Below are 26,039 nucleotides of genomic sequence, written 5' to 3'. Positions count from 1 at the left end.
TATATATATATATATTATAGTACAACTATATATATAATTACCAGATATTAAAAAATTCAAAAAATTCCAAAATTATAAAGTAATATATTCTTTAAAATTATTGAGTGTTCACTTTTGTCTGCTATGCAAACATTAAACTAAATTGTTAAAATATATATATATTATAGTACAACTATATATATAATTACCAGATATGCCTTAACGTAAAAAATTCCAAAATTATAAAGTAATATATTCTTTAAAATTATTGAGTGTTCACTTTTGTCTGCTATGCAAACATTAAACTTTCTTACGTAAATTGTTAAATTTGATCTGAATTCGTGTTCTCAATTGAACAAAATGATGCGCAACGTTTTTTATCAGCCACATTTAAAGGCTTACGGACGCAAAACTTCGCACTAAAAATATCTCGTTGTCAGACACAGATCCTTACTGTACGATTATTCACGAGCGACTGACTGACAATGAATGTACAAAATGAGTTGGAGGTCGGAGCATAATGTCTGTCTCTTTCTCTCTTTCGTACTATAGACCAAGATAACTTTCTCGTATCATTCCGTACAATTCCGTGCATTTACACCAATCATTAAAGAACATTAAATATAATTTTTTTTTTTTCACGTATGAGAAATAATATGAATATTACAATATGAAGTATTTATCTCAATATATGTGTCTGGACAAGCTTTTTTTATGATTACGAGATATCTATATTTGTGATATTATTATTATAAATAAATACAGCATTTTTTTTCTTGCATTTATTATCAGGGTATTATCCTTTTACTAATTATTATTAATTATTATTATTGCCGATTATATGATTGCCAATGCAGATAACGCCATGAATAATGGAGATTTTGTCTGTCGAATCTGAAAATGTTTTTCTTTTTTGTTATATCTATCTCTCAATAACTTTAAGTATTTGAAACAAGCATAATCGAATTTTTTTCCTTAAATAATTTTATTATTGAATATTTATTCATGAAAAAATAAATAAAAGCAATTAAGTAACTATAAAAGTAATTTAAAAAAGCCAATGCGCAGATTCTTATTACTTCTATTCATCATAACTTTATAATTATTTTTTACTAACATAAGTTTTGTTAGAAAAAGGATATCGAAAATTTTAGATAACTTTAATCTATTTTCAGTTGACAAAAGTTTATACTGATTTATTAATGTTAATAATATTCAAGCATCCAGATATCTTGGCTGAATATATGCTAAGTTCTACTTGAAAAATAATATACAATAAAATAAAGTAAAGCATAACTCATCGTAAAAATATCTTAAAGTATAATACTATCTCGTTTGAGACTTAAGCTATAATGATAAGAGCTATATTTAGCATCTAACTACAATAATGTCAATAATTTTGGTTAGTTGTCACGTATGCGTACCTGTATAATTATAGTTAAAAGATAAAATAAGAAAAAATTACATTTTATTTGAACATTTATAAAATGCTGATTTTCTATGTTTTTAATTTGCGAGGTATTAACAAAGTATTTAAATGTACTGATTGCATGAATTTTATATCTATTTTTAAACAATTAAATTACCGTTTTTTATTTTTTTAAACTTCTATTCCTTTGATACTTTTTTATATTTATATTTATTTTACTTTTATATATTTGACATGTATTTTTTATCTTTTTTTGTATAAATATTTTACGCGTAAGTATGCGAAAAAAACGAAGAGGAGATAAAAAAGATAATATAGCATTTGATAAAGAAAAGAATTAGTTTTTTAATTGATATTAAATAAAATATTTATTTGGTATGTGTGGATAGTATTTTATAAAAATAGCAGGCGTATGTAAATGAGATTCTGAGAATCAATACTAAGGAAAATATTCGATAACCGCAATCTTCCTTCTTCATGCATAAATTTTCTTTATGCAAATGTGCATTGATGAGGTAACGTGTAGTACAACGTGCATCTAAAAAAATATCGCTGAAGAATATTATGTAAATTTCATGCAATTATTTAGGTTCAAGAAAGATATGACAAGTGATAAGAATGATTGTTCTTTATTACAATAAATTTTTACGATATATAATGATACAATAAAGATCTATAGGTTCTATGTCCACAACCGAATGGCAAATGCAACTCCTCGCAGTTACGTAACGTTAGATTACAATGTACAATTCCTAATTAGAATGCTCAGTCGCAATTCAATTTACATTTACAAGCCCAAATGTGCGAGGGAGAGAAAAAATGGAAAGACGTTTTCTCTTGGTTCGCTTTACAGAAATCACATATCTTTCCTCGTGCGACGAATAACGCGTCGCAGTGAATGATATATTACAAAAAGAATCTGTTATAATAATAATAATTAGTAATACTTAACACAATGTACACGATACGTATTGGCTTACATCGTTATACGGATAAGATGCGTAACTGCAGGGTATGTGGCGAGATTGGAAATCTGTTTTGAATTTTTTGCACAATAATAATCGAGATATTTTTTGTATTTACTTTCGATTTTATTTTATTTCGATTATCACAGAACATGATCGCGATAAGTTATCAAGGATGCGCAAATGCCTTGTACTAAGAAAAAGTAACCAATGTCATTCCGTATCTTAAAAAAAAAACATAAAATATTGCATGTCTCTAAAAGTACATCATATTTCTTATTTGAAAACCATATTGATCATTTTATATATAACACTGTAAAAAAATATTGGTTATATATATATTATAAATATAATATATGTATATGTAATAATATATATAGTATATAAATGTTATCTTATGATGAATTTGAAGATGGAGGAATAAACGTTTCGGAATGATTTTGGTTGCTTTATAATAAGAAGAATATGAAAATTTGTAAATTGAAGCTATTAATGCGTAGCGTGACTATACGTTTAAAAAATATATAAAAATAAAAACTATATATGATATACGGATGATCCGATATCGTCGTCGCGCTTTGTCCTCAAGTCAAAATTACAATAATTTTATCGATTTTAAAATATTGATACGATTTTCCTGGAGGAAATCGTCAATCTCGCGCACGTCCATGCTCATCTACAACAAATGCAAGGCTCGTATAGGACAGAGTTCCTGCGAAATTTATTAAATACAGCGAAGATTCGTTTCGCGCTCATAAAATTTGTTCTTTCATGTACTTTCTTCTTTTTTTCCTGTACAACATGGCACGTCCTATCGTACTACTATTCGATACGGCTACTACCGTATTCTGGCGACGTATGATTACTTATTGCGTACAAATACTCTCCTTCTTTTTACGCTCGTGGAGGTTTCTGTTCGCTACGCTACTCGCTAAAGTATATACAAATCGCGTTTCGTATATAAAAGTCGAAATAATTCCCGGCCCGGGAGCAATTTTATTAGCCCCATTACGAAGACGATGGCATAAGAGGAGGGAAAAACGCGCTCTGTTTGAGTCTCTTTGCTCCTCCATACTTAAGTAGAATCATGTTTGCCCTCGTCGTAATAGATCTGGATCTCGACACGAGAGCGAATTTATCCTCGGCAGTAAAATAGGATAATGCAGGTTTTGCTGTCGTAGCTTACTGTGGGAAGGAAGGAAGGTGCTATCATTGCCGTACTTGAATGTCTTCAGGCGAAAGTAAAATAATTCGTATCACAGTCAGCGGCATATCGCACAAATGCTTTGACCCGGTTGCATTAACGTCTGATTTGAGCGATGTATAATAGAATTTTTTTCTCGGTTTTCTTTCCAGACTTTTTATTATATCCTAAGGCAACGAAGCAGATTAAAAAGGAAGATCGTTAAATAGATTTGATTATTTAAGGACATTATTGCAAGCTGGCGTTTGTGGCGGGACCGCTTAACCTTCGTCATTCTAAGCGAAAGATCTCGTAAATGCTGTGTTAAAACAGTTTTAAAAGCATTGATTAATCTTTCCAACGAGAACTCATCGAATATCGATAAAATGTTTTAATTAATTATTGCCATTTTGAATATATTCTATATGAATTATTTTACCATATAAATTTAGAATTAATTTAAGTTTCTTTTCCCATATCAATATCATATAAATACTTTTATAGTTGATAATACATATTTTACATTTCTTACAAAAGAGATGTTTATAGAGAATATTTGTTATTTAACAAAATAAGATGTTAATAGCGAACTTGTTCTGCGTTTATGAATAAAATAAAAAAATGGTAACAAATTCTTAAAAAAAACGCATTGAGCGATCTCCTGGGATATTTCAAGTATTTCGCTCGATATAAAGAAAACGTCTAAAATAGTTTTTGCACCATTAAAAATTTAACAACGACCACGAATCTTTTTATAGCTCGCGCGCGGTCGTTGTGGACAGCCTTAATTCTTCGACGTTTCGCACTTTTTCTTATCGCGCTATAATATAATCTTTTAATTATAAAATTTAATCACGTCGAAAAGATATTGTTCCCTATTTTCGACCGGTTTCGTTGAAAGATAGGTATCGTTATTGTGAATATTAGTTTTCACGGTGCAGATATCTTTGTAAGATAGCAGTGAGAAAAAAACAAGACCGGTTTAAAGCTATGAGAATCGTAGAAGCCATTCTCTTAGCCATTTTCTATATTTTAATTATTGAACATGCATAGAAAAAATATGAAAGAATTTTTTTGAGATCCAAAATGCTTTAAACCAGTCCGAAAAGAAGCTAGTAAGCAGAGACGATCTTGGACACTGTCGCTGCAAATTAAGTCCTAGAATACTTCTTATATCCTCGAGAAATTAGTACGAAAAGTAATTTATTTACAAGCCACGGCAAATGGCACGTTAAGAATATCTTTGCACTACTTGTTCGCGAGCATCGCCGTCGCGCGATTCTCGTTTCCGGCGCGTCTTCGTATAGTCTCTTTTTTCCTCGTCTTATTTATATATCTTTATATCTCATATATACGTACAAGAGTCTTTCTAGCTTACATCTAATCACAATCAAGCGCGGCACTTGAGCGAAGTGTCCTCTCTAAGTACAGTAGATCCTTCTTGGAAATTGTGTGAGTAACTTCAGTGATGAGTTCGTACATTTGTTTTCGCTACTTTTTTACGTGGTTGTTTGATTTACCTTCTTCCCGAACGAAGCAAGGGCTTTCTCGATATAATAACCACTAGTCTCATAGAATTATGAGCTTCTTTCATGTTTTCGATAAAGATCACTGGAATCACACCGTGGTCTCGTTCTTTCTGAACGGTTTCAATGGTTGCAATTCTCGTTCCAGCCGGTCAAAATCGTTGTAATACTCGTGATCCGACTCCTCTTCAGAACTCCTCTGTCTAATTTGAGATCCAAAAGCGCCGTTCGTTAGGACTTTCTCCAAGTCCAGTGTAGGGATACCCAGAGTTTGTGGCGTCAATGGCCCTTCGTCCTGCGACATTAAATATTCTGGATTGTCCAACGATGTTTTCCCTTGAATCGTCAGGAAATCTGGATACTTCCGGAAGCCATTGTTCAGATGTTTTGGTTCGGATTCTAGAAATAGAATAAAAATAATTTTCTATTTTGTAAAAAAAACAATAAGTAATAAAAAATAGTATAACAAAATAAATAAATAAATTCTAACTATAAAATATAAAAATAATTAATTAATTAAAATTAATATGCAGAATTACTTATACGTAAATATAATAAAAAGTTTTTAAAAATAAAAATTCATTTATTGATTCTCAAGGATATATGTTACAGAATATAGATGAAATTGAATTTGTGTAAAAATAATAGCAAATTTTTCTTTCACTTACCTGTTGGTTTAGACTCTCCGATGAGATCCATGTATTGTGTTTTGTTAGCTGGCAGTTGCGGCGACGGCATGAGATAATCATCTTCATCTAATGGTAAATCCAGTTTCAGATCTCCCACTTGAGCCTGTTGATGCGCGGAGTGTACTTTAATCTCGAAACAATCGTCCGTCACATCGCAATCTGAAATTAAAATTTATTATTTCTGATTATTTAATAAATTCAGCATGATTGACGTGTACAATATGACCTAACAATCATCAAACAATGCTGCAATCTTTACACAGAAAATTCCATTCAATTTCTTCAACATTTGAGACGCTTTGTTTTGCTTACCTCTAGAACCAACCATCTTCAACGGATCTGAACAGTATCTCGAACTCGAGCTGTCAGATCCTATGACGTGTCCGCAATGACCATTGGGATGTGCATAATGCGTGTGCTGACTGGAATTGCCGGCTTCATGCGATGCACTTCCGTTTCCGTGATTTCCACCGTACCTCAAAAGCTCCCTATCCCAGTTTTGCTGATTTTGCGGCGTCGGAGAATCAGCGGCAAGAGACTTGCCGTTTGGCCATGATTTAACCGATGTATTCGGCGGCGAACCGGAAGTACTTGATGCGGAGATCACAGGCGGAAGCGGAGCCCGTGACTTAGGCTGCAGATACTCTTCTGCATCCACCAGAGCTTCTGGACCATCCATTGCCGATGCGAGATTTCGTATCATCTCTTTTTCGTCCTGAAAATTTACATTTTGTAGAAATTTCTTTTAAGAATTTTTTTTTGCTGTCATATTTAATTATTATAGAAAAATTATATTAGAGTATTACATGCTAATAATACGCTAATTTTTATCGTGTTAATAATTCTTACAAACTGATGTTATCACTGTGGTTTAATATCTAATATAATTTTATTTTAATTCTGTTTTATAATTTTAATTTTAATATCTGAAATATATAATATATTTTTTTATGTTTGATTGAACAGATAATGATATGAAAAACTTAAAGTATTATTAACAAAATTATAATACAATTATTATAATTAATTACAATTCTATTACAATTTATCAACAATTTTTTCCTGTTATCGACATAATCGCTCTGTAATAATTATCTTTTATTCAAATCTTTTGCAAACAAATTAATATAAATTACCTGTAATGTATACGAAGGCAGTCTCATGTATTTATCCCCTTTAATGGCAAGATATCGGCCAGGATCTCTGGACATTTTTGCGAAGTCTTCGGCTAGTTCCTTAAAGCTGGGTCTAGATTCGGCATCGAGCATCCAGCATTTGATCATGATCATGTACACGTCGATCGTGCAAATCGCGGGTTGCGGTAGCCTTTCGCCCTTCTCCAGCAGTTCGGGCACGTTTCGGGCAGGGACATTTTCGTACGGTCTACCGCCGTAAGTGAGAACTTCCCAAATGGTCACTCCAAAAGCCCACACGTCCGACTTATGAGTAAACACTCGATGCTGAATGCATTCTAAAGCCAACCACTTGATTGGCATCTTCCCGCCCGCGGCTTTGTACTGCTCTTCGTTAATGTCCAATAGTTTAGCAAGACCAAAATCGGTAATCTTCACGCAATTCGGAGTTTGCACGAGGACATTTCGCGCCGCTAAATCTCGGTGAACCAACCTCCTCTCCTCCAGATAAGCCATACCTCTTGCGATCTGCGTACACCAATTTAACAGCGGCTTTGAACCGATTTTGTCCTTGTATCTGCGTACGAAGTCCAGCAAACATCCGAGGGGCATTAGCTGGGTCACCAACATCATCTGCGACGTCATGCATACCGCGAGTAATTGCAGCAGATTTGGATGCTCAACGCTGGCCATGATATAAGCCTCGTCGAGAAATTCTTTAGACGTATTCGCACCCGTGCCATCATGGAGGACTTTTATAGCGACCGGGATCTTCACGTTCTCCCCTTCGGGCACCCAAACGCCTTTGTACACATTACCGAAAGCACCATAACCCAGTATACCGCCCTTTCTCATCTCCTCTTCCTTAATTATTCGTAACTTGGCCAGATTTGGTTTTACGCCTGTCGGTCGAAGCGGTTCGTTGTCATCCAAACCTGTCAGAGCCATCGTCATCTTTACCGTATTCTCCTTGGCTTTCGTTCTCATCCTCCAGAAGTATATTATCGCAATAAAGCCGGCGACCAGGAACATCGTAACGAGTACAATCCCGGTCAAAATAGCTGGTTGAAGTTCATTATCCATTTGAAAGCCTAAGCCTATCGTCTCCACGGAACAGTACGGTTCGCTATCTGGAGGGAAAATCTTGTGAGGATATTCCGGTGGACAAATTTCCGTGCAATTAAAGGTCGTTGAATTATCACCAAAATTGCCATCCTAAAATATATAAATTATACAAATTAATTAGAACATTAAAATTTTTAACTTCTCTCTCTTTCTCTCTTTTTTTCTCTCTCTCATAGCGACCGGGATCTTCACGTTCTCCCCTTCGGGCACCCAAACGCCTTTGTACACATTACCGAAAGCACCATAACCCAGTATACCGCCCTTTCTCATCTCCTCTTCCTTAATTATTCGTAACTTGGCCAGATTTGGTTTTACGCCTGTCGGTCGAAGCGGTTCGTTGTCATCCAAACCTGTCAGAGCCATCGTCATCTTTACCGTATTCTCCTTGGCTTTCGTTCTCATCCTCCAGAAGTATATTATCGCAATAAAGCCGGCGACCAGGAACATCGTAACGAGTACAATCCCGGTCAAAATAGCTGGTTGAAGTTCATTATCCATTTGAAAGCCTAAGCCTATCGTCTCCACGGAACAGTACGGTTCGCTATCTGGAGGGAAAATCTTGTGAGGATATTCCGGTGGACAAATTTCCGTGCAATTAAAGGTCGTTGAATTATCACCAAAATTGCCATCCTAAAATATATAAATTATACAAATTAATTAGAACATTAAAATTTTTAACTTCTCTCTCTTTCTCTCTTTTTTTCTCTCTCTCTTTTTTTCTTTCTCTCTAACTTTATACAAAATATATTATAAATTACAGTAACAGAGGCTTCAATACCGATATACTTGTTACATTATTAACTTATTTTTTATTACTTTATTATATATTTTATTTTATTATATATATGCGTGTAATCTAAATTATATTTTTAATATTGCATTACTTACAACATAAATTTTGTAATTTCGACATTTGTAGCACTGATTCGGGCCTGGTCCAAAGCATCCTCGGCACTCCCCGAAGCACGGTATACATAGCTGCGTGTCAGCATCCGCGAAATGATCGGTAGGACATTCATCCTCGCATTGCTCTCCCCTCTTGTACTTGGTGCATTGTTGACACACTTGCTCGTGGAAGCCGTATCCCGTGCACTTCTTGCAACGTGGGTGGCACTTGCGACACACTGCCTTTCCGGCAAGAGGTTTTAAAGCACCTTGCTCCTGTGGACTCACCCACTCATAATAATGTCCTGCAAATGTGATAACAAAACACGCTTTGTTTATACACGATATTATATATAGAATGTTTGTTATTTAAATATATAGCATTGTATAAAGAATTATATATATATATATATTTTATCCTATTATTATAAAAAGGAATTAATTTATTATTATATCATTGCTTTCAATAGTATTTTATTGCAACGATATCCGTTACTTATATTTATATAAAATGCATAATAACGTGAGATAACTTTTTTACAATATTATAATTAGGCTATTAAAAGATTGATATGTTAATAGAAAAGTGTCGCCCAAAGTAAAGAGTGTCATATGACTTACCATCAGGACATGGCTCTTTCTTCTGCAAACATCCCTCTGGTACGTGCCCGTTCATAATTGCCTTTTCGCAACTATGACATCCGTTGGCGCCTATGTTGTTCTCCGGTCCCTCGCAGCCGCCTACGCAGTTCTCGTGGCAGTGTTTACATTGGCCGTTGTCGTTGTACTTTGAGGACGGGCACTCGGGCACACAGAACGGCCCATCTCGCACGTGTTTGCACTTGATGCATTGGTCGGCATTAGGACCGGTGCAGGAGCCGTCGCACTCTTCGTGACACATCTTACAGGTTTTTTCGTCCGCTTGATAAATTCTGACAACATAATCATAATCAATCGTTAAATGATACCGAGAAACATCGCATAAGAAAGTAATATGTAAAATCAAAGACGAACGTAGAAAACGGAACTAGAGCAACGGAAACAGAAAGATAAGGCGTAGAAAAATTAACAAAAATAAAAAGGAGATATGACATAGATAAAAAATTGCTGGAATATAATAAACACTCAAATTATATTATGTGTGGTTTAAAGCAGTTACGATGAGATGTGTTGCGTGATATGTAACTTGCTTACAAAATATAAATAAAAATAAAAAAATAACGAGAATTATGGCTCAAATTTTCGTTAAAGGATTTCGATTTACCTTTAATCCATGAGCTAGGAAAGCAATTTTGATTGGAGAGAAATTGTTTACATTATTGGAAATTTTAACTTCATATCATAAAATATTTTGATACTTGTCGACTTACCCTGGCGCAGTGCAATCTTGAAGACAATCATTTCCTAGAATAAAGTTCTTGCACGACAGACATTGCGCCGGTCCAGGTCCCCAGCATCCTTCATCCGAACATTGCTCATCACATACGAGACCATCTTTGACTGCAATTCAAAATCAATATTCTATTTAATTTTTACATAGAAACTTGATAATTTGTTTATACTGAATTGGATGAATATTATATGTTTAAATGTTGATGCAATAATACCATTATATTAATTCTATTTTTAATTTTACACTAGTTTAAAAGTATGAAAAAAACCCGCAGTAAACTTATTATAAGAAATATTATAGTTAAGATTAAATTTTTACATTTAGCAATATTTAGAGGATTATTTTTCTTTTTAAAATAAAAAACTAAGTATATGCACTTTTCTTTTACACTTATGTCTAAATCTTTTTATTGTACTTACCGCACTCGCTCTCGTTTCGATTGTTCGACAGAAGACTTTCGTGTTCGGATGATTTTTTGATCCTGCTCCAATTGATACTCTGCGCGTAACATAGATTCTTGTTCTCCAAAATCGCAATCGAACCGGAATAAATCTTCTTCAAGGAACTAAGTCCGAACGACACGAGAGAAGTTTTGACGATGTACAACGACGCAAAATATTCCGTGAGCGTTCTGCCTCCGATCATCTCGAGATTGCGAAAGTACGAAAGATTCTTAAAATCTTGGTGATCTCCTTGGATATTAAGATAGCCCGTAATCTCTTTTAAAGTTCTGAAGACTTCTAACTCGTCGGGATGCATCTTCTCGTATCGTTTGCCGAACGTGTAATTTGGATAAACGTGCTGGAAGCCCTCGAAGCTCTGATCTAGGATTGTGATGGATCCTTCGATGATGGTGCAATCCTTGAAGGTGTTAATGTTACCAGAATGCACTTTCTCGACGCCCTTGCAGGTTTTCGGACAAGGACCGTCGCAGGGAACACACTCGCCGTTCATTGCTTTCTTCTTCTGTGGACAGGATCTCACACACGCGCCGTTGTCTTTCAAGAGATGTTCCGGACATCGTCTCACGCAGGTTGCTCCGTACGCGTATTTTCCATCAGGATTAGCTTCCCACGAATATGTTGTTGGGTTATATCTGGAAGGATTATTAATGTTCAGATATTAATCTATTTTTTTATTAATTTTATACCATATAAATAATTTGTATGAGTAACCCATGGTTAATTTTGTTACATATTAAATTATTATTATTTAGATGAGTATTATTTTAATTTTCTATTGTGTGTAAAGCACCTTTTGCAACATCTTACTTTGTAGCAAAAATACAGATGCGTGATGTTACTATACTTACTTTTGCATGGGCGGACATTCCTGCGTGCACACGCCATCATCGAAGAAATTCTTGCAGGCAAGACAGTCGCTCTGTTTGGGGCCGGTACAGCCACCGGCGCAAAAAAGATGGCAACACTCGCGTGGATTAGGACCGAAACACCTGCCCTGCCAGCACTGGGGCGAACAGTTCGTCTTCGAGTACCTTTGACAGTTTTCCGGGCCCTCACCCCAGCAGCCCTGTTCGCAGCTTTCGTCGCATTCCGGACAGACGCGTTCCGGCGATGTAAAATTATACACGTAAAAATATCGTCCTCCTTGACCGGTGATTATTTCCTCCCAATTGATCGTCCTGATATGGCAGAGATTGTAGTTGTTGTACATGCCCACGCTCCCGTTGAGTATATCTATGGCGAAATCAATTGCGACAAATTAGACACGAACAAAATAATAGCTCGTTAAATTTCTTCTTTAAATATTGCTGGTTCGAAGTTTTTCGATAATGCAAGATAATTTATCAATTTTTATAAACATCTAATTTTTGAAATATGTCCGTTTATTTGTGTGTATAAGGCAATGTTTCTCATAATTTAAAGTAAATTTAATATAAATCTCATTGAGATTTTTCAATTATAAATAAGTGAGTAAGTATTCAAAGATAAAAAAAAATGTTGATGTGTTTGTATCTGTATTAACTTGAACAAGAGAATCAAGAAGTGAAAACATACCTCTAAGGGCCGGCATCTCCAGGTTGTGCATCTGACACATTGTGACAAAGAGGGCGAACTCGTGGTCGTGAATATTGAGCTTGAAGAGGGTTCTACCACGGATGATCTGCAGTCTCGGGAGGACGATCCTGCGCACGTCCACGTGACTGATGAGGACGTAACCGGTGACCTCCCGTATATACTGCAGGAAGCTGAGGTCGAAGGTTTTGTTCTGGAGCCATGTGATCTCCAGATTACCATCGACGTAAGTACAGTTGGTGTACCGGTCTCGAAGATTCCGGTAGTGATGCTGTTTGTTGGACGGCACGGAGAGACGGCCATTGGTACCGATGCAAACTGTAAGCATAACAGTTAACATTTATAAATTATTATATTTGTAAATCTATGAGAATATTAAGTTATATATAGTACGAATGTAAGTGAAATGTAAAAAGATTATTATTATTTGGATTACTGGTCACACATTCTTTCTTAATTTCTTTTAAAATTATAAATAAATAATTCTCAGATAATTATAAATAGTGGCAGGAATATATAATTATATTTATATGTTTACATCAGCTAGTTAATGTCACAATAAACAATATATATTCATTATATTATATTATTTATTAGCTTAATATCTGTATTTAAGCTCTGCCAATTCGTTGTTGAATAAATTGGTTTCATATTAAAATTAAAACATTGAAGCTGTGTGAATTTAACGATAATTATTTATCAATAAAATTTTTTTTTGCATGCGACAGTATCTTCCAGATACATACATATGTAGGTGTTTAATACGGCACGATTATTGAGCAATTCGAATAACGGTTCAGAGAATAAAGTCAAATATTGTGATTGAGGATGCGTGATTTCTATGTGTAGAAGAAACCGCGTTATTCATTTCCGATTACGATAGTTTGTAGGCACCCACCCACACTTAATAGTATATTCCCGCAATCTACAGATAGCGTTTTATCTACGAAACGTATATTGGTGGGCGAACCATGTACATAAAGTACTGTACATGCGCTGCCGTGATTTCGTTGTGCAATTACAGTCTTGAGTCGATTGCGCTTGAGAATGACCAACGCATACACACGTTCGGAGGCACGGTTTTTATAAGATTCGTAAGTTATAGTAAATGTTTGTAGTATTAGAATGGGATAAGCCATTCTCAATATTAACATAAAAAATCATTTTATATATTATAAATTCATTATATATAATATTTATATATAAATTCCACACACATGAGAGAGTTGTTTTTATGTAAAATAAATTTAATATATGATTCTTCTCTTAAAAGAACGCGAAGTTTCTATTTCATACAGCAGAAAAAGCAAAATTAATTTTTATCGATATATATAGAATATTACTTTTTATCGTGCAGTTTCTTCATATGCGTTAATAAAAGTATAGAAAACGTAAACTCAAGTCAAATATGTTTATGTAAATTTTGCATCTCTCGTTTATAATGCAATGATAAAACAGATTTTTTTTTTATCAGAAAAATTGTAGAATCTTATTACGTATTAATACAAAAACTCTTAATTTTTTTATTATCGTATATTTCCTTTATTAAAAATAAATTATAAGAAGAATAAAAAGTGAAGAATGTGCCAGAATTAAATATCCTTTCACAATCTTTTCTTGACGAGTCAGCTGGAGAGATAGTTTGCTCTTTTATTTTTCTTTCCTATTTAATTTTTATTTAAGATAATGCTTATTGTAAGATATTAAAAGAGAGAAAGAAAGAGATAACTGAAATATTTGACAACTCAGTAATTATGACTAACGATAAGGAGGACCAAAGACATTGTAAAATACGTCAGAAATTAATCGAGCGGCCAATTTCTCCTGATAGCGGCTACGTATAAAAGAAGGGTACCTTTATTAGATAGCTTCGCGCAAGTTCCTTATTCGCGGAGCAAAGAAGTAACTGCCGCGGCAAAGAGCATAGTCGCACGTTCACTCCTCCGGAATTCGGTTTTGCTCGCAGCTTAAATCTCGACTCGCATCCTCGCAAACAGTTCGCAAACAAGCGGCGGCGGCCGCCTTTCGCTGCGATCGGCATGCGGTACGGGAAGAGCTGTATTAATCTGATCGACGATCAGGATCATGCGAAAATAATTGCGCGGTAAGGATGTTCTTCTTGCGCGAGATATCTAAGGGAGGTGTACCGCAGAAGAAGGCCTCGTCGCCGTCGCCGGAGATCACAGAGGGGAAGAACCGACGAAACAGACCCGTGTACTCGAGTACCAAGTATTTGTATCGACCAGATGCTACCGATGAGAGAGTCACGGGATACCAATACATGTACGAAAATACATGTACCGTGACATGGCGCCAGGACTCGGGAATGCGGATCGAGCGTGCATCTGCATCGGCGATGGGACCCGCCGCAGGTTTTCTGCCGCCCTATCTCGCGAATCCGAGTCGCATCAAAGATGAACGACTTGATCGTCATAATGAAGAAGTATGGCAAATATTTGTCGAAATTACTATACCTGATGGTTTTTCGTCCAAGAAGGAATACCGCTGTGAAATCGCAGAATTTGTGGTTAACAGATAGAGCAATTTTTGTTATTGGATAAAACTTTCTTCGAGAATTTACTACCTATCCTCGAGATCGATACTGAATTAAGCATTGATCAGATTTTCTGTATTTGCTGAAATATCTATGAAATATCCGATGATTCTTCGAATAAAAAACAAAGAGAAAATATCAGGGTTTATGATTTGATAAATAAAAGCTTTCTCCTTTGATGGAAAATTAATCGAAGAACGACTTTTATTAAATAAAAAACAATTTCTTTTTTTAGCAACGATACACTTTTCATCGTATAATTCTGTCTCGTCAACATCAAGTCATTTGCTATGTTAGAACAGAAAATGTTTTGTTCTATTCTCATTATCTCTCGGCATTGTCTTGCAGTCTATGTCGTCCCACTTTGCTCTTTCTTGAAGAAAACAATCGTGTCATAAAGATTCCACGGGAATAAGAATAAAGAGCATTTGTCTCGAACTATTTAAAGATATATCGTCTTTTCATCTTCTTGAGTATTTTCTACATTTGTTTTGTGTGCTTATAAAGTTTTACCACAAATAAATCGATTTTTAATTTCGAAATCAAATATTATTAATAATCTAGTTTCTATTGCCTTTAAGATTGCACTTTCACTTGTAGCATAAATAGAAAGAACATGCAGTTAAAATTATTACTTTCTTTTTTTCTAAACTCGTAAAGTTTAGTCTACCTTTAATCATATCTCGATCTTCTCTTGGTTAAAACCACAAAGTAATAAATCAAGCAAACTAAAATAAGTTTAGTTCGTATATTTTATTTTACTGCTTATATGTAATTATCATTGTTATAAAAATGAACAATCTACGCAAGTCCTTGACATTTTTACAGCTAGTAAAATTTTTACAGCTAGCAATCGATAAAATGCACCATCCGGCAAACGAAATACGATCTAGACCGAAGAAAATAACGATTCGAACCGACACGTCGTGAGGAACTTATGCTCGCTCTGGCGTGCTCGCTGCAAGGTGGTTCGATAAAAAGGAATACCACGAGCGTGATGGCCGTACGGATAGACGTTTAGACAGGATGGAGGTTCGCTGAGAAGTGTCGGTTAAGGTCGGCGGGCCGACACGTTCCTCGTTTTCGTTTTCCAACCTCCGAGGCTTACTCTCTCGCACGCGGCACGAAATTCATCATTAGATCCTCGGGACCGGGGATACATCCCGGCAGAAACTAGGTGATTATCCCCGATGGCAGGGCCGCGAAAATTGCCCGGCGAGAGCCACTCTCTCTCTCTCTCTCTCTCTCTCTTTCGCGCGTAGAATTAACATTCTGCCAAATTTACGACGCCTGCACCGTAGCCGAAGACAATAGCGGCGATATATTGATTACGAGCGTGATGCGAATATCGCCTTCTTCATTATTACCTGCAAAGTTTGTTGGAAATTCGCCAAATTCAAACTACGAGCAATTATGATAATACGAAAATAATGCAAGTAATGATTATAATTGAGGCATTAATTTTGTTCGCCACGGGATATTCCTTATAATCGTTTAGGAAATGAATTTAGCCAAAATGGCCAATTATAAGAACGTGAAGAAAAGAGGAAACATATGACCATAATTTAATTCATAATTCAAATAAATTCTCGATAAAGTTATACATATACAGAAGCCTCTTCAGGTGTTGTAAAAAAATAATATTTATGCCTAACAATATATAATGAAAAGAGAATGACAGCATGAAGGTTCACATATAGCTTTAAATGCGTGAACGATAAATCTGGCAAAAACCGCGAAATATAAGAGGCGCGGAAGACGTAGGGCATGAAGAAACAAGCGACCGAGACAGGACGCCGAAATCCCGCGGTGAGGTTTCTTTTGTGAAAGCAGCACGTCGCACTGAGCCATACGTGGTCCACCGACCACCTTCTAGGACGAGAGCATCGATTTTTATGCGGCACTTTAAAATGCCTCCTCCATTAAAGGCCCAAAGTAATATGAAATAACCACATGCTGATGGCGGCGGCGGCGACGGTGCCGTTTATTTGAGCTCGTAAACATCGATACTGTCGAGCTCGCGCAATCCCCACCATCAAAATCGTTTCTGGGTTTTAAAGCTTCTCTTTGCCTGCTCTCTTTCTCTCTCGATGCCTCTGTAAAAGAGAGCCTTCGGCTAAATGCCCAACGAAATAAAGCCCAGGTATCGTAAACGCGCGAAATAAGTATTGGCTCGAGCTTGCTCAAAAAAGAGAGAAAAAAATTCAAGGTGAGAATGAATTTCAGAGAACGGATAAGAGAGAGAAAAATTGAAACTGAGAGAAAGAAAAACAGAGAGAAAAAATTTATTATTTTGAGACAAATCCATCCTCTGATAAGAAAAATATAAGATAATAAATAAACGAATAACAGTAAAAAATATGATAATGCAGAAAAATATTAAATTATTCAAATTGAAAAATAACAAGAGAGAGAGAGAGAGAGAGAATGCACGCGTAAAAATAAAATAGATACTTTTCACTTCTTCCAAAAAGGGATAAAGTATTATAAACAAAAAAGGAAAACTCAAAGGATAGGAAAAAGCAAATTGAAAGCAAAAAAAAAAGAGGATGGTATATTGAAAACTGGAAAAAGTCTGGGAATAGACATCGTTGTATCGCACAAGCGGAAGAATAATGGACTCCGTTTCGTGAAAATAAACTTCGTAATACTATATTAAACATCGAGACATTGATCCTGCAATAAAAGTCACGATGTAAATATAAGTTCGCCATTTATTTCGGAAAAAAACACTTCTCAACATAATTCGCGATTAGAACGGAGGCATGAGAAGATACTGAAAGAACGAAGCGATCTGCTCGTAACTCTGCCGCTTAACGGTTTCCGCATTTCAACGACGTCGTATGACGAGCCTCAAAGTGAGAAGTTTATGCAGACATTTACACTCCCTTTATATGCAGGTATTCTGATTTTTTCCTTCTCAAATAAGTGGGCACCATTCTCTTACGACGTAAGCTTTTCATATGAGTTTGAGTAGATCGAACGTAGTAATCGACTTGCCATCGCAGATATTTCTGATGTATCCTTTCTCGTTCACCTGTTTCATCATAATGTTCTCTCATTTGAGCTGCTTAATTAATTTAGGAATATTAACATGAAATGTTTAACCATTAATCTCTTCTACTTCTGATTACTTTCTATCATTTCTAAATATAAAGAGCGATTTCACAATTCGTTCTTGCTCAAAAACTGGCCCTCTAAAATGCTTCGTCCAAAATTATTAGCTAATCAATTTGATTTGCAATTTGAGACAATTTTCTTCCCCGAAGCACCGTCTCATTGTGATGTTGAAAATATTCTAATTCATAGCTAGAGAGAGAGAGAGAAAGAGAAAGAGAGAGAGAGAGAGTGCGGATTTATATCAAGCTTTCATCGAGACGAATCGCTTTGTCATCACGATCGTTCAGTTACAACCCTGACTAGTCTCTCCAGTATATGAATCTACGACGCGGGACTGAAGAGCAAAGGACAAGAGGGATACATTCGAGTCGGGGTTGTATATGTCCCGCGTATACGTTATAACCGTGGCGTAACATTAATAGCTTTATGGTTTATTGCTTTCGAGTCTGCGGTTAAGCTCCTCCACTCCCTGCGGCGCGACCAGCCCGAAGGCTACGATGCGGTACGCGTCTTCGCTCCGCTCCGTTCGTGTAACTTCATTTTTCGATTTCATTATGTCGACGGCGCGACGGCGTTTTATTCACGTCACTCCGTTCGATCATGGCTCTTCCTCTTGTCTCTGCGCTCCATCATCTCGCGCGTTCGCGTTGCGTTATGTTCGATTTAACTCTTTGATGTACTTTGGCCTATAGGCGGACAATCGAAGAATCACGGATAATACAGACTTGAATTGCAAAGGGGTAAATCTAGGGAAGTGAGAAAAAAGATTAAGAATTATTCAACTTGACAAAATAATTTATACCAGCTCGTTCATTGCAATGGTGTGCATTACGTGTAATTTTAAAATTATTTGTTTATTGCGATTTTTATTTTATTTTTGTTTTTAAGACGCAGAAGAATTTTAAAATTACGAATTATTCTAAACAATGCATTTTGATAATTGGTTTTAATAGGTTTCGATTTTAGGTTTTACACGATTGTTTTATAATATAACTATGAATTATGAATGAATTACAAGCTCGTTTTAATTATCGCTACCGAAGAAAGCGTTTGCATATTTTACTATATGTTCATAGAATATGTGAGTAACTCCATACAAGATTAAGTAATAGCAATTGTTTCATAAGTGTATCTCATTTTAAACGGATTAAGAGTGCAAATTAGTTTAAATAAATAATGTGTTATGCAAAAATAAATTTATGTTAAAAGCTCATTGGGACTTATTTTATAGAGATATTTCTTAAAAACATTTTCTAAATACAGGATATATATCTTCTATTTTAGAGAGATTTAAAAATGTAATAGAGATTGAGGCGGGGGAAGGAGAAGAGAGGGCAATCACATTAAAAATGTTGAAATAAGTTTGCGTAGAGAAAGTTTTTACAATCTTCCATTTTAAGGAATATATATTCTTTAATTTTGCAACGCCAGAAAAAACATTCATTTATGATAATAATTGATGTCTGCCGTTTTTATGGTAATAATTGACACATGTCAATTTTTCAGGTCGCGGCACAGGGCGATGTCATTAAGTCGCGGCGCGAAAGTGTTTTCGAGAAAATTGTCGGACACACTGTTTTCTTTTTTTGAGTGTCGCACGTTAATAAAGTACAAAGTGAGGCGAGGAAATAATAACGAATCGAGATGAAGTACCGAGGGCGGCACGGACAAGGAACAAATGACTGTGTGTAGAATGCGCTTTGTTCGTTTCTCCCTCTCCCGACGATACATTCTACATTTACCGCGTCTCTCTCTCTGCGTTCTATCTCCTTCTCTCGATCGTCCGCAACGACTCCTTATGCATCTCTTACTCTCTCTTTTTCTTTCATCTCACCTCGACAACCTCAGCAGCCGGCGAGCTGGACCACGCGTTCACCGAGATGGTACACAAACTCACGTTTGCCTCCCGGATGCAGAACGCCGACTTTCGATCAGTGTTCGTCGCAAACGTTATCTTCGTATCTCCTTCATTATCATATTATAAAAAGATAGCAGATTAATTTTTTTCTCTAAATTTTCTTTTCTCCAATCTTTTACTGACTGTAGCATCTAAGAAATCAATTACTTAAAAATTTTTTAAATATTTTCTAGAGGGGGAGAGAAAGAGAGTGAGAGAGTAATTGATATTCCTGCAGATGTTATAATATTAAAGTGCAAATTATATGTATAAAATAATATACATAGAAGAGAGATACATAAGAAGAGAGAAAAGAGGTATATATAAAGCCTACACATTTGTATTGTGTGTGTATACTATGACTCTATTAAAAACAAGTGTTTAAGTGTGTGAATTATCAAAACAATAGTGCATTTTTACTTTAATTGTAAAATATTGACATTTTCAAATTCATGATATGCATTCTTTATATAAACAAATATTTTGGAATATCTGCAGTCTTGTAAAATGAAAATTATTTCAAGCAGAAATATCATTGAATATATAAATACAATAGCAGATTTTATATGACTGAAAGTAATACCACAATGCAATGTACAGTTGTGTTAAATATTGCAAATGAAGTGGGAGACAACGATTACATGATGCCGTAGGGCGTCGTAAAAATCATTAAATGACGGAGAATTAATGCTTTTCACTGCGTTGTCCAACTAGATTGCGCGCGATAACGTTGATTCAGGATTCAATGCACGACTTTAGGGGCTAGGATTTATATGCTACTTAGTTGAAAGAACTCTATGCTCCGCTGTCGTCTGGAGAGATAAATTTCCTTCATCTAGTATGCAAACATTGTATGTGGAAAAATGGAATTTAACTTATAGTGGTAAACACGCTTTTTTTATCAAAAGGTGCTTGTTACAGTGACTTGCAGCATAATGCACGTCGCATTTTTGCGATATAAGTGCGTTTGTATCATATAATTACTTTGCTAATTATTAAAATAGTACTTAATAAGCACATATTTCAATGAACGCTTAATAAACTTTTCGACAATATTTAATATTTGTGTTATGTTTATAAATATTAATAAATTCATAAAATGTGGATAATTCAATTATTATTTACTTCAGGTCAGATATTTCTTGTTTTTTTTTTTTTTATTTGAATAATCCTAAAGATAATAAAGTGTAATGTAAATTATGTTTAGTGTAAAGTAGCATTTTTATAGTTCGTCATATATCGTATTTTTAGCTTATGCGAGTTTGGATAGTCTGCAGTCTCCATTTGTTAATACACACAACTTGTACAGCAGATAACAATCTTGCCTGAGTGCTTTTCACCGTTGTTTGGCGAAGATTTTGATATACGAGCGAGTTGTACTCGCAATTACACCACGCCGCGCGTAAAGTCGTGTCTCTCAAATCACTTAGCAGATAAATGTTTGCACATTGAAACATTTTAATACCGTAATGCTAAACCATATTCTCGCTATTTGTGTGCTCAGGTGTTATTCATAATTTTATTTCGGCGTATATATGATTAAAAATAAGCAGAAGCGCAAAAATCGCGAGTAAAATTATAATAAAATAAAATTTAATATAAAACTATTTTTTTTATATACTCTGTATAATTATAATTATATGTGTGATTTAAATAAAATATTTAATTAATTTTAAAATTATAACAGATTAACACCGTCAAACTTTAGATAAATTTAAAATATCTTTCTATTATAATAAAAATTTGGGTATTGTTGTTCTATTTTACAGCGATTAGTTCTATAATATATAATTGGCAATATATCAAATTTTTTTTAAAATTATATAATACATATACTAGACTTTCAGGAAAAAATTGTACGAGCAAAGACACATTTGCGAGCAAAATTCATCAGCTGATCGAGACAAAGACTCGTGAAGCGGCGAGAGGGGGGCCTCGATTTATCTCGCGTGAATCTCGCGACAGGCGTCGACCACCTCTGGAGAAATGTACGTCTTGCTCCAGCGCTGTCCCCGCTCGTTGAAGAGGAAGAAGCCGCAGACGTCAATCAGCGCGGTTGTCGCCTCGAGGAGTGTTAATGCACGAGACAGTAAGAGACGTCACCATAGTTGAACTACAACTCGATATATCGCACAACGGCGCGAAAAGTATCCGTACGTTTCACACTCGTACATTTCATTGTATGTAATATATGGTGTATTCATCTTCTTGTACTTATGTACTTGTTTCTAATTTAAATTTCCTCTCGAGAATTTTGACAGTCAATATTTTATTCGCATTTTTTTAAATTTTTCCGCAAATGCGCTGAAGATTTATTGCTCTATTCGCTATTCTCTTGTAGTCATTCTTTTTCAAATCACAAAAAATTCGATTAATATTTTCTAATATACTTAATCCGTAATTGTTTCTCTTAACAGTTATATAAATAGCATAGGGAAAAATATTGGCGGTTCCCTTGAAGACGATACTTATTTTTAGATCAGGTTAAAAATTGAGTGAAGGTTCACAAAATTATATCGTTCACCTCACATACTAATTTTCAGAATCCGCACAAGATTCGAACTCGTATCTTGATCCCGAGATCCGAGGCCATCGAGAAGCCAACGAGAGGCATCGTCACTTTCTTCGCATGGCCACGATCGATCAGTGTGATCGCTCGTCCGATAACGTTCATACGTGGGCGCGCACCTATATCACTCTCCTTCTCGGCGGATCGTGCAATAAGCTGCCCGATCCGCGGCGCAGATTCCGGGCAGATATGTTGACCTCGGGCCGGTATCGTTTAACATCCCTGATCCAGCATCGCGCGATACCGAGTACCTCGTCCTTTCGTAACGCGCGCTAAATTACCTGTCCCTTTTAACGTCGTGCGTGTAGCTTGAAGTGCTTGATGGGCGCCTTGCGGACTTAACTCCTCAACTGTGGGAAAGATCGCGCGAAATCTTGGGAAAACGCGTGGTTTTAAGATAAATTCCACTTATGTCTTGGTATCGAAACAATGAAATAGATTAAATTCGACACCGCTCATCGATTGCCATTTGCATGATTCTCGTAATTAAATATATATGTTAAACGCGTGGCAGGAAATCTATCAAACCGGACATTTTACCAGATAATTTCTTTTCAATCCGCGGTATGTATATCAACATTATCTGTTTTTTTCAGAAACAAATTTTACGATTAAAACTTGATAAATCGTATAATCGCAAATAAAACAGCCAGGATCTTTCTATTTATATCGATAATCAAAAATCAATAAAAAACCTAATAATAAGATAATTATTTAAATAAACATTTGTACTTGAGCTTTGCAATAGTTGTTCTACGCAGATTGTAACAGAAAAAAAATGAATTCTCAATCACATCTGGTTATTACCGTGATGGCTGGAGGGAAAATTTGTTTCCACCGACAGAAATTTCTTTACATAATCGGTACTGTACCCGCATATATATTGGATCGCAAAATGCAAGCGACCGACTAAATGCATTAATTAAAAAGCAATTAGAATCGCAACACGCGAGGATATCGTCAGCAGAAAGGTTGAGTCGACAAAACACGAAATACTCGACTGAGAAATTTTATTTCTCATGTTAATTCGCCAACTTTTGAACAATACATTTTTTCCCATATAATTTTTTCCTAAAAACTGAATTCGTTCAGTAAAATATAAAGACAAACTTGTTTATGCAACACGTAAAAAAACATATTTATTTTTTTTTATTTGTATTTTGTAACAATTGGACACGCTTCCACGTGTCAATCTTATTCGTTCTCCATAAAATCCTTCTTGATATGCAATCGGTATAAAAAGTCACCCACACGCCTCTCATCTTTGTCATCCACCCACATTTCTCTGCTAGACCTGTTGATGCTTATGCTTGATCTGATGTGCCATCGATCAAGCAGTCGTAATGGAAGAGCTATATCTTTGACTAATTTCTCAAATGCGGCACTTTCATTGCGCAAAATCCAATTTCTTTTCGTTTTCATCATTTGATATTTATAACACAAATATTTATAACAGGATATCAGATTCAACTATGGATGAAAAGATTTGTTCCCCGAATTATTTCGATTCATTTGATATATAGATGATAGTTATTCATGAATTTTTGTTTTATACTCGTGCTACTCATATTATGAAAATATCAAATATAAATAAAATATCGAAAATAAATTAAATGATGTACAAGATCTGGATGTTAAGAATTCCTAAGATGTTAGTATAAAGAAAAACAAATTGTAAGTTTGGAAAACTCGCTATAGCTGCATAATTATAGGCTGCTAAATAGATTGGTATGTTGCGATGGGATTTCCCATACAAATATTCAAAATAATTATATATATATATTCAACGTAATCAATCATGCAAGCAGAGAATATGCATATCACGCGTGTTCTATTAATTACACATTTTATTTTAGAAATGTCCTGAACAAATTAGATATATCCTTCGTTATCGAGCGTCTCGTTGATATCCCATTCTCATCCTGGATAATGAAGCTACTACGTCACATACGAGATTCTAGACAGTGCGCTTCGTCGACGCGTTTTCGCGCATCATCGCATATCAATCGACGGAGATTGCCATCACAAGTCTCTGTGATTCGGGCATACAATGCTCAGCTCAAGAAAAAATGTTGACAGCTCCATTTGTGAAGCATTCAGATCTCACCTCGATCACGCCGATGACGCCCATTATCATCGCGCGCGTCATCGCGCATCGAAAACCCTTGATTGACCTTCGACAGGATGCATTTATACTATACGATACGATACGATAGGTGTTCAGCCTGGTCACGTTGCGAAACGAATGCGAGGCCACCTGTTACCCGGCCGATCTCACCTCAGGGCTGTCGCGGGAGCTGGCAAAGTGCCCGCCAGGCAGATTGCGAGAAACGTCAGATGAAAATGATTAATAAGAATCAGCTCATCTGTTATACCGCGTGTGCAATCTCTCTTTGGAATGTTGCCTCAATTGAATCGCGGTCGTAAAGCCGCGTGCTTGCACAACCGCCACGTGTTCACCGATTATTCCGAATGGATCAATCATAGATTTAACATTGCGATTTGTTAGTAAGATTAGCGGTAACAAAGTCTTGAGCAAAATAAAATTTTGTTAGTATGCAAGATAAATATTTAGTATGAAAATATATAGTATAAAAGATAGACGAAGCATTTCGAAGGAGATATGTAACGGAGTTATCTCTACTTCTTACCATCAATAATATAAGCTGCTAAGCTTCATAGCCGTCAAGTTGTTTATAATATCGAAAATTCGAAGATTGCAAGAAAGATTATGTCTAGTCAAGTATTCGGCGAGGATAAATAAGCTTCGATTAAAAATCTTAAACGAATAAAAAAGAAATAATAATAAGACAAATAGATGGCTAAAAATATTCGAGACGCTTCCAGAAAGTTTTGGAAGAAATTTTAGCAGAAAAGAAACGCACGTGGATCCAGCGACGCAATCTTCATCGTACATAAATAAATCTCATCGAGCATATTGAGCAGTCATATTTCATGGCGGGCAAAAAATACGAATGTCCCTCGGAAATCTGACGTCTCAATCCGTCTCTGGGATCTCGTCGATATTCCGAGCGGTCAATTAAGGCATGCCTCCCAGATGTCCCTGTCTGGTCTTTACACATACGTCGACGTCGACGACGACGACGACGACGATAAGTTGTACGGGGAAACGGTATTACGTCGCGCTATATCTCGCTTTTGCCTTGATGGACGATGCTCTCTCATGCTCATGCCCCGATAATCTCTCTTCTTGCTCCACCGCCGTCTCGTTACTTACTCTTTACTTACTCGCTGGAAACACGCTGGAAGATATAATCTGCCAAAGGACCCGGCGAAGGTGGAGAAACCTGATAGAAGCGATGGTAGAGAAAGCGAGATTCTTTAAACCCACCCAAGAAGAAATGTCATAATAATTAATATCGTTAGCCGAGGAAATAAATATCGATGCCGGAATATGGTATCGAAGGGCCTGTGAGAAGACAAGAATTCTCCGAGATTCGAAGATTAGGTTGGTACGCAAGTATGAGTGAAGTAGAACACCGTCAGAGCAACAGTTTCGTTGCCAGAGGATATAATGAATAAAATTTCTTGCCGC

The 26,039-nt window shown here is 35.7% G+C and overlaps 2 protein-coding genes across 3 annotated transcripts in view; both read right to left on the bottom strand.

Annotated features, from left to right (window-relative positions):
* LOC115245660 (2-aminoadipate transaminase-like) overlaps positions 1-463 on the bottom strand; it is an 11,489-nt gene extending 11,026 nt beyond the window's left edge. The window contains exon 1 of one of the 2 annotated variants that reach the window (XM_029824072.1): positions 189-463. Coding sequence is in view for 1 of the 2 variants with exons in the window: in XM_029824071.1 (XP_029679931.1) it covers positions 294-369 (76 nt within the window). In the remaining variant the exon portion in view is untranslated. The remainder of the gene's footprint in view (positions 1-188) is intronic. The other variant, XM_029824071.1, reaches the window with a different exon arrangement.
* Positions 464-2,716: 2,253 nt separating this feature from the next.
* Positions 2,717-26,039, bottom strand: part of LOC115245656 (epidermal growth factor receptor) — a 64,655-nt gene continuing 41,332 nt past the window's right edge. The window contains exons 3-12 of the mRNA XM_029824064.1: positions 12,326-12,661; positions 11,620-12,004; positions 10,727-11,403; positions 10,285-10,414; positions 9,536-9,846; positions 8,918-9,219; positions 6,908-8,119; positions 6,084-6,486; positions 5,751-5,930; positions 2,717-5,481 (exon numbers count right to left, since the gene is read on the bottom strand). Coding sequence (XP_029679924.1) covers positions 5,174-5,481; positions 5,751-5,930; positions 6,084-6,486; positions 6,908-8,119; positions 8,918-9,219; positions 9,536-9,846; positions 10,285-10,414; positions 10,727-11,403; positions 11,620-12,004; positions 12,326-12,661 — 4,244 coding nt within the window. The 3' untranslated portion in view covers positions 2,717-5,173. The remainder of the gene's footprint in view (positions 5,482-5,750; positions 5,931-6,083; positions 6,487-6,907; positions 8,120-8,917; positions 9,220-9,535; positions 9,847-10,284; positions 10,415-10,726; positions 11,404-11,619; positions 12,005-12,325; positions 12,662-26,039) is intronic.

Source organism: Formica exsecta, unplaced genomic scaffold (assembly GCF_003651465.1).
Source record: "Formica exsecta isolate Colony F162 unplaced genomic scaffold, ASM365146v1 scaffold125, whole genome shotgun sequence".
Lineage (NCBI taxonomy): Eukaryota > Metazoa > Arthropoda > Insecta > Hymenoptera > Formicidae > Formica > Formica exsecta.
The sequence above is the reverse complement of the archived record's forward strand: the minus strand, read 5'-3'. Positions and strand labels throughout refer to the sequence as shown.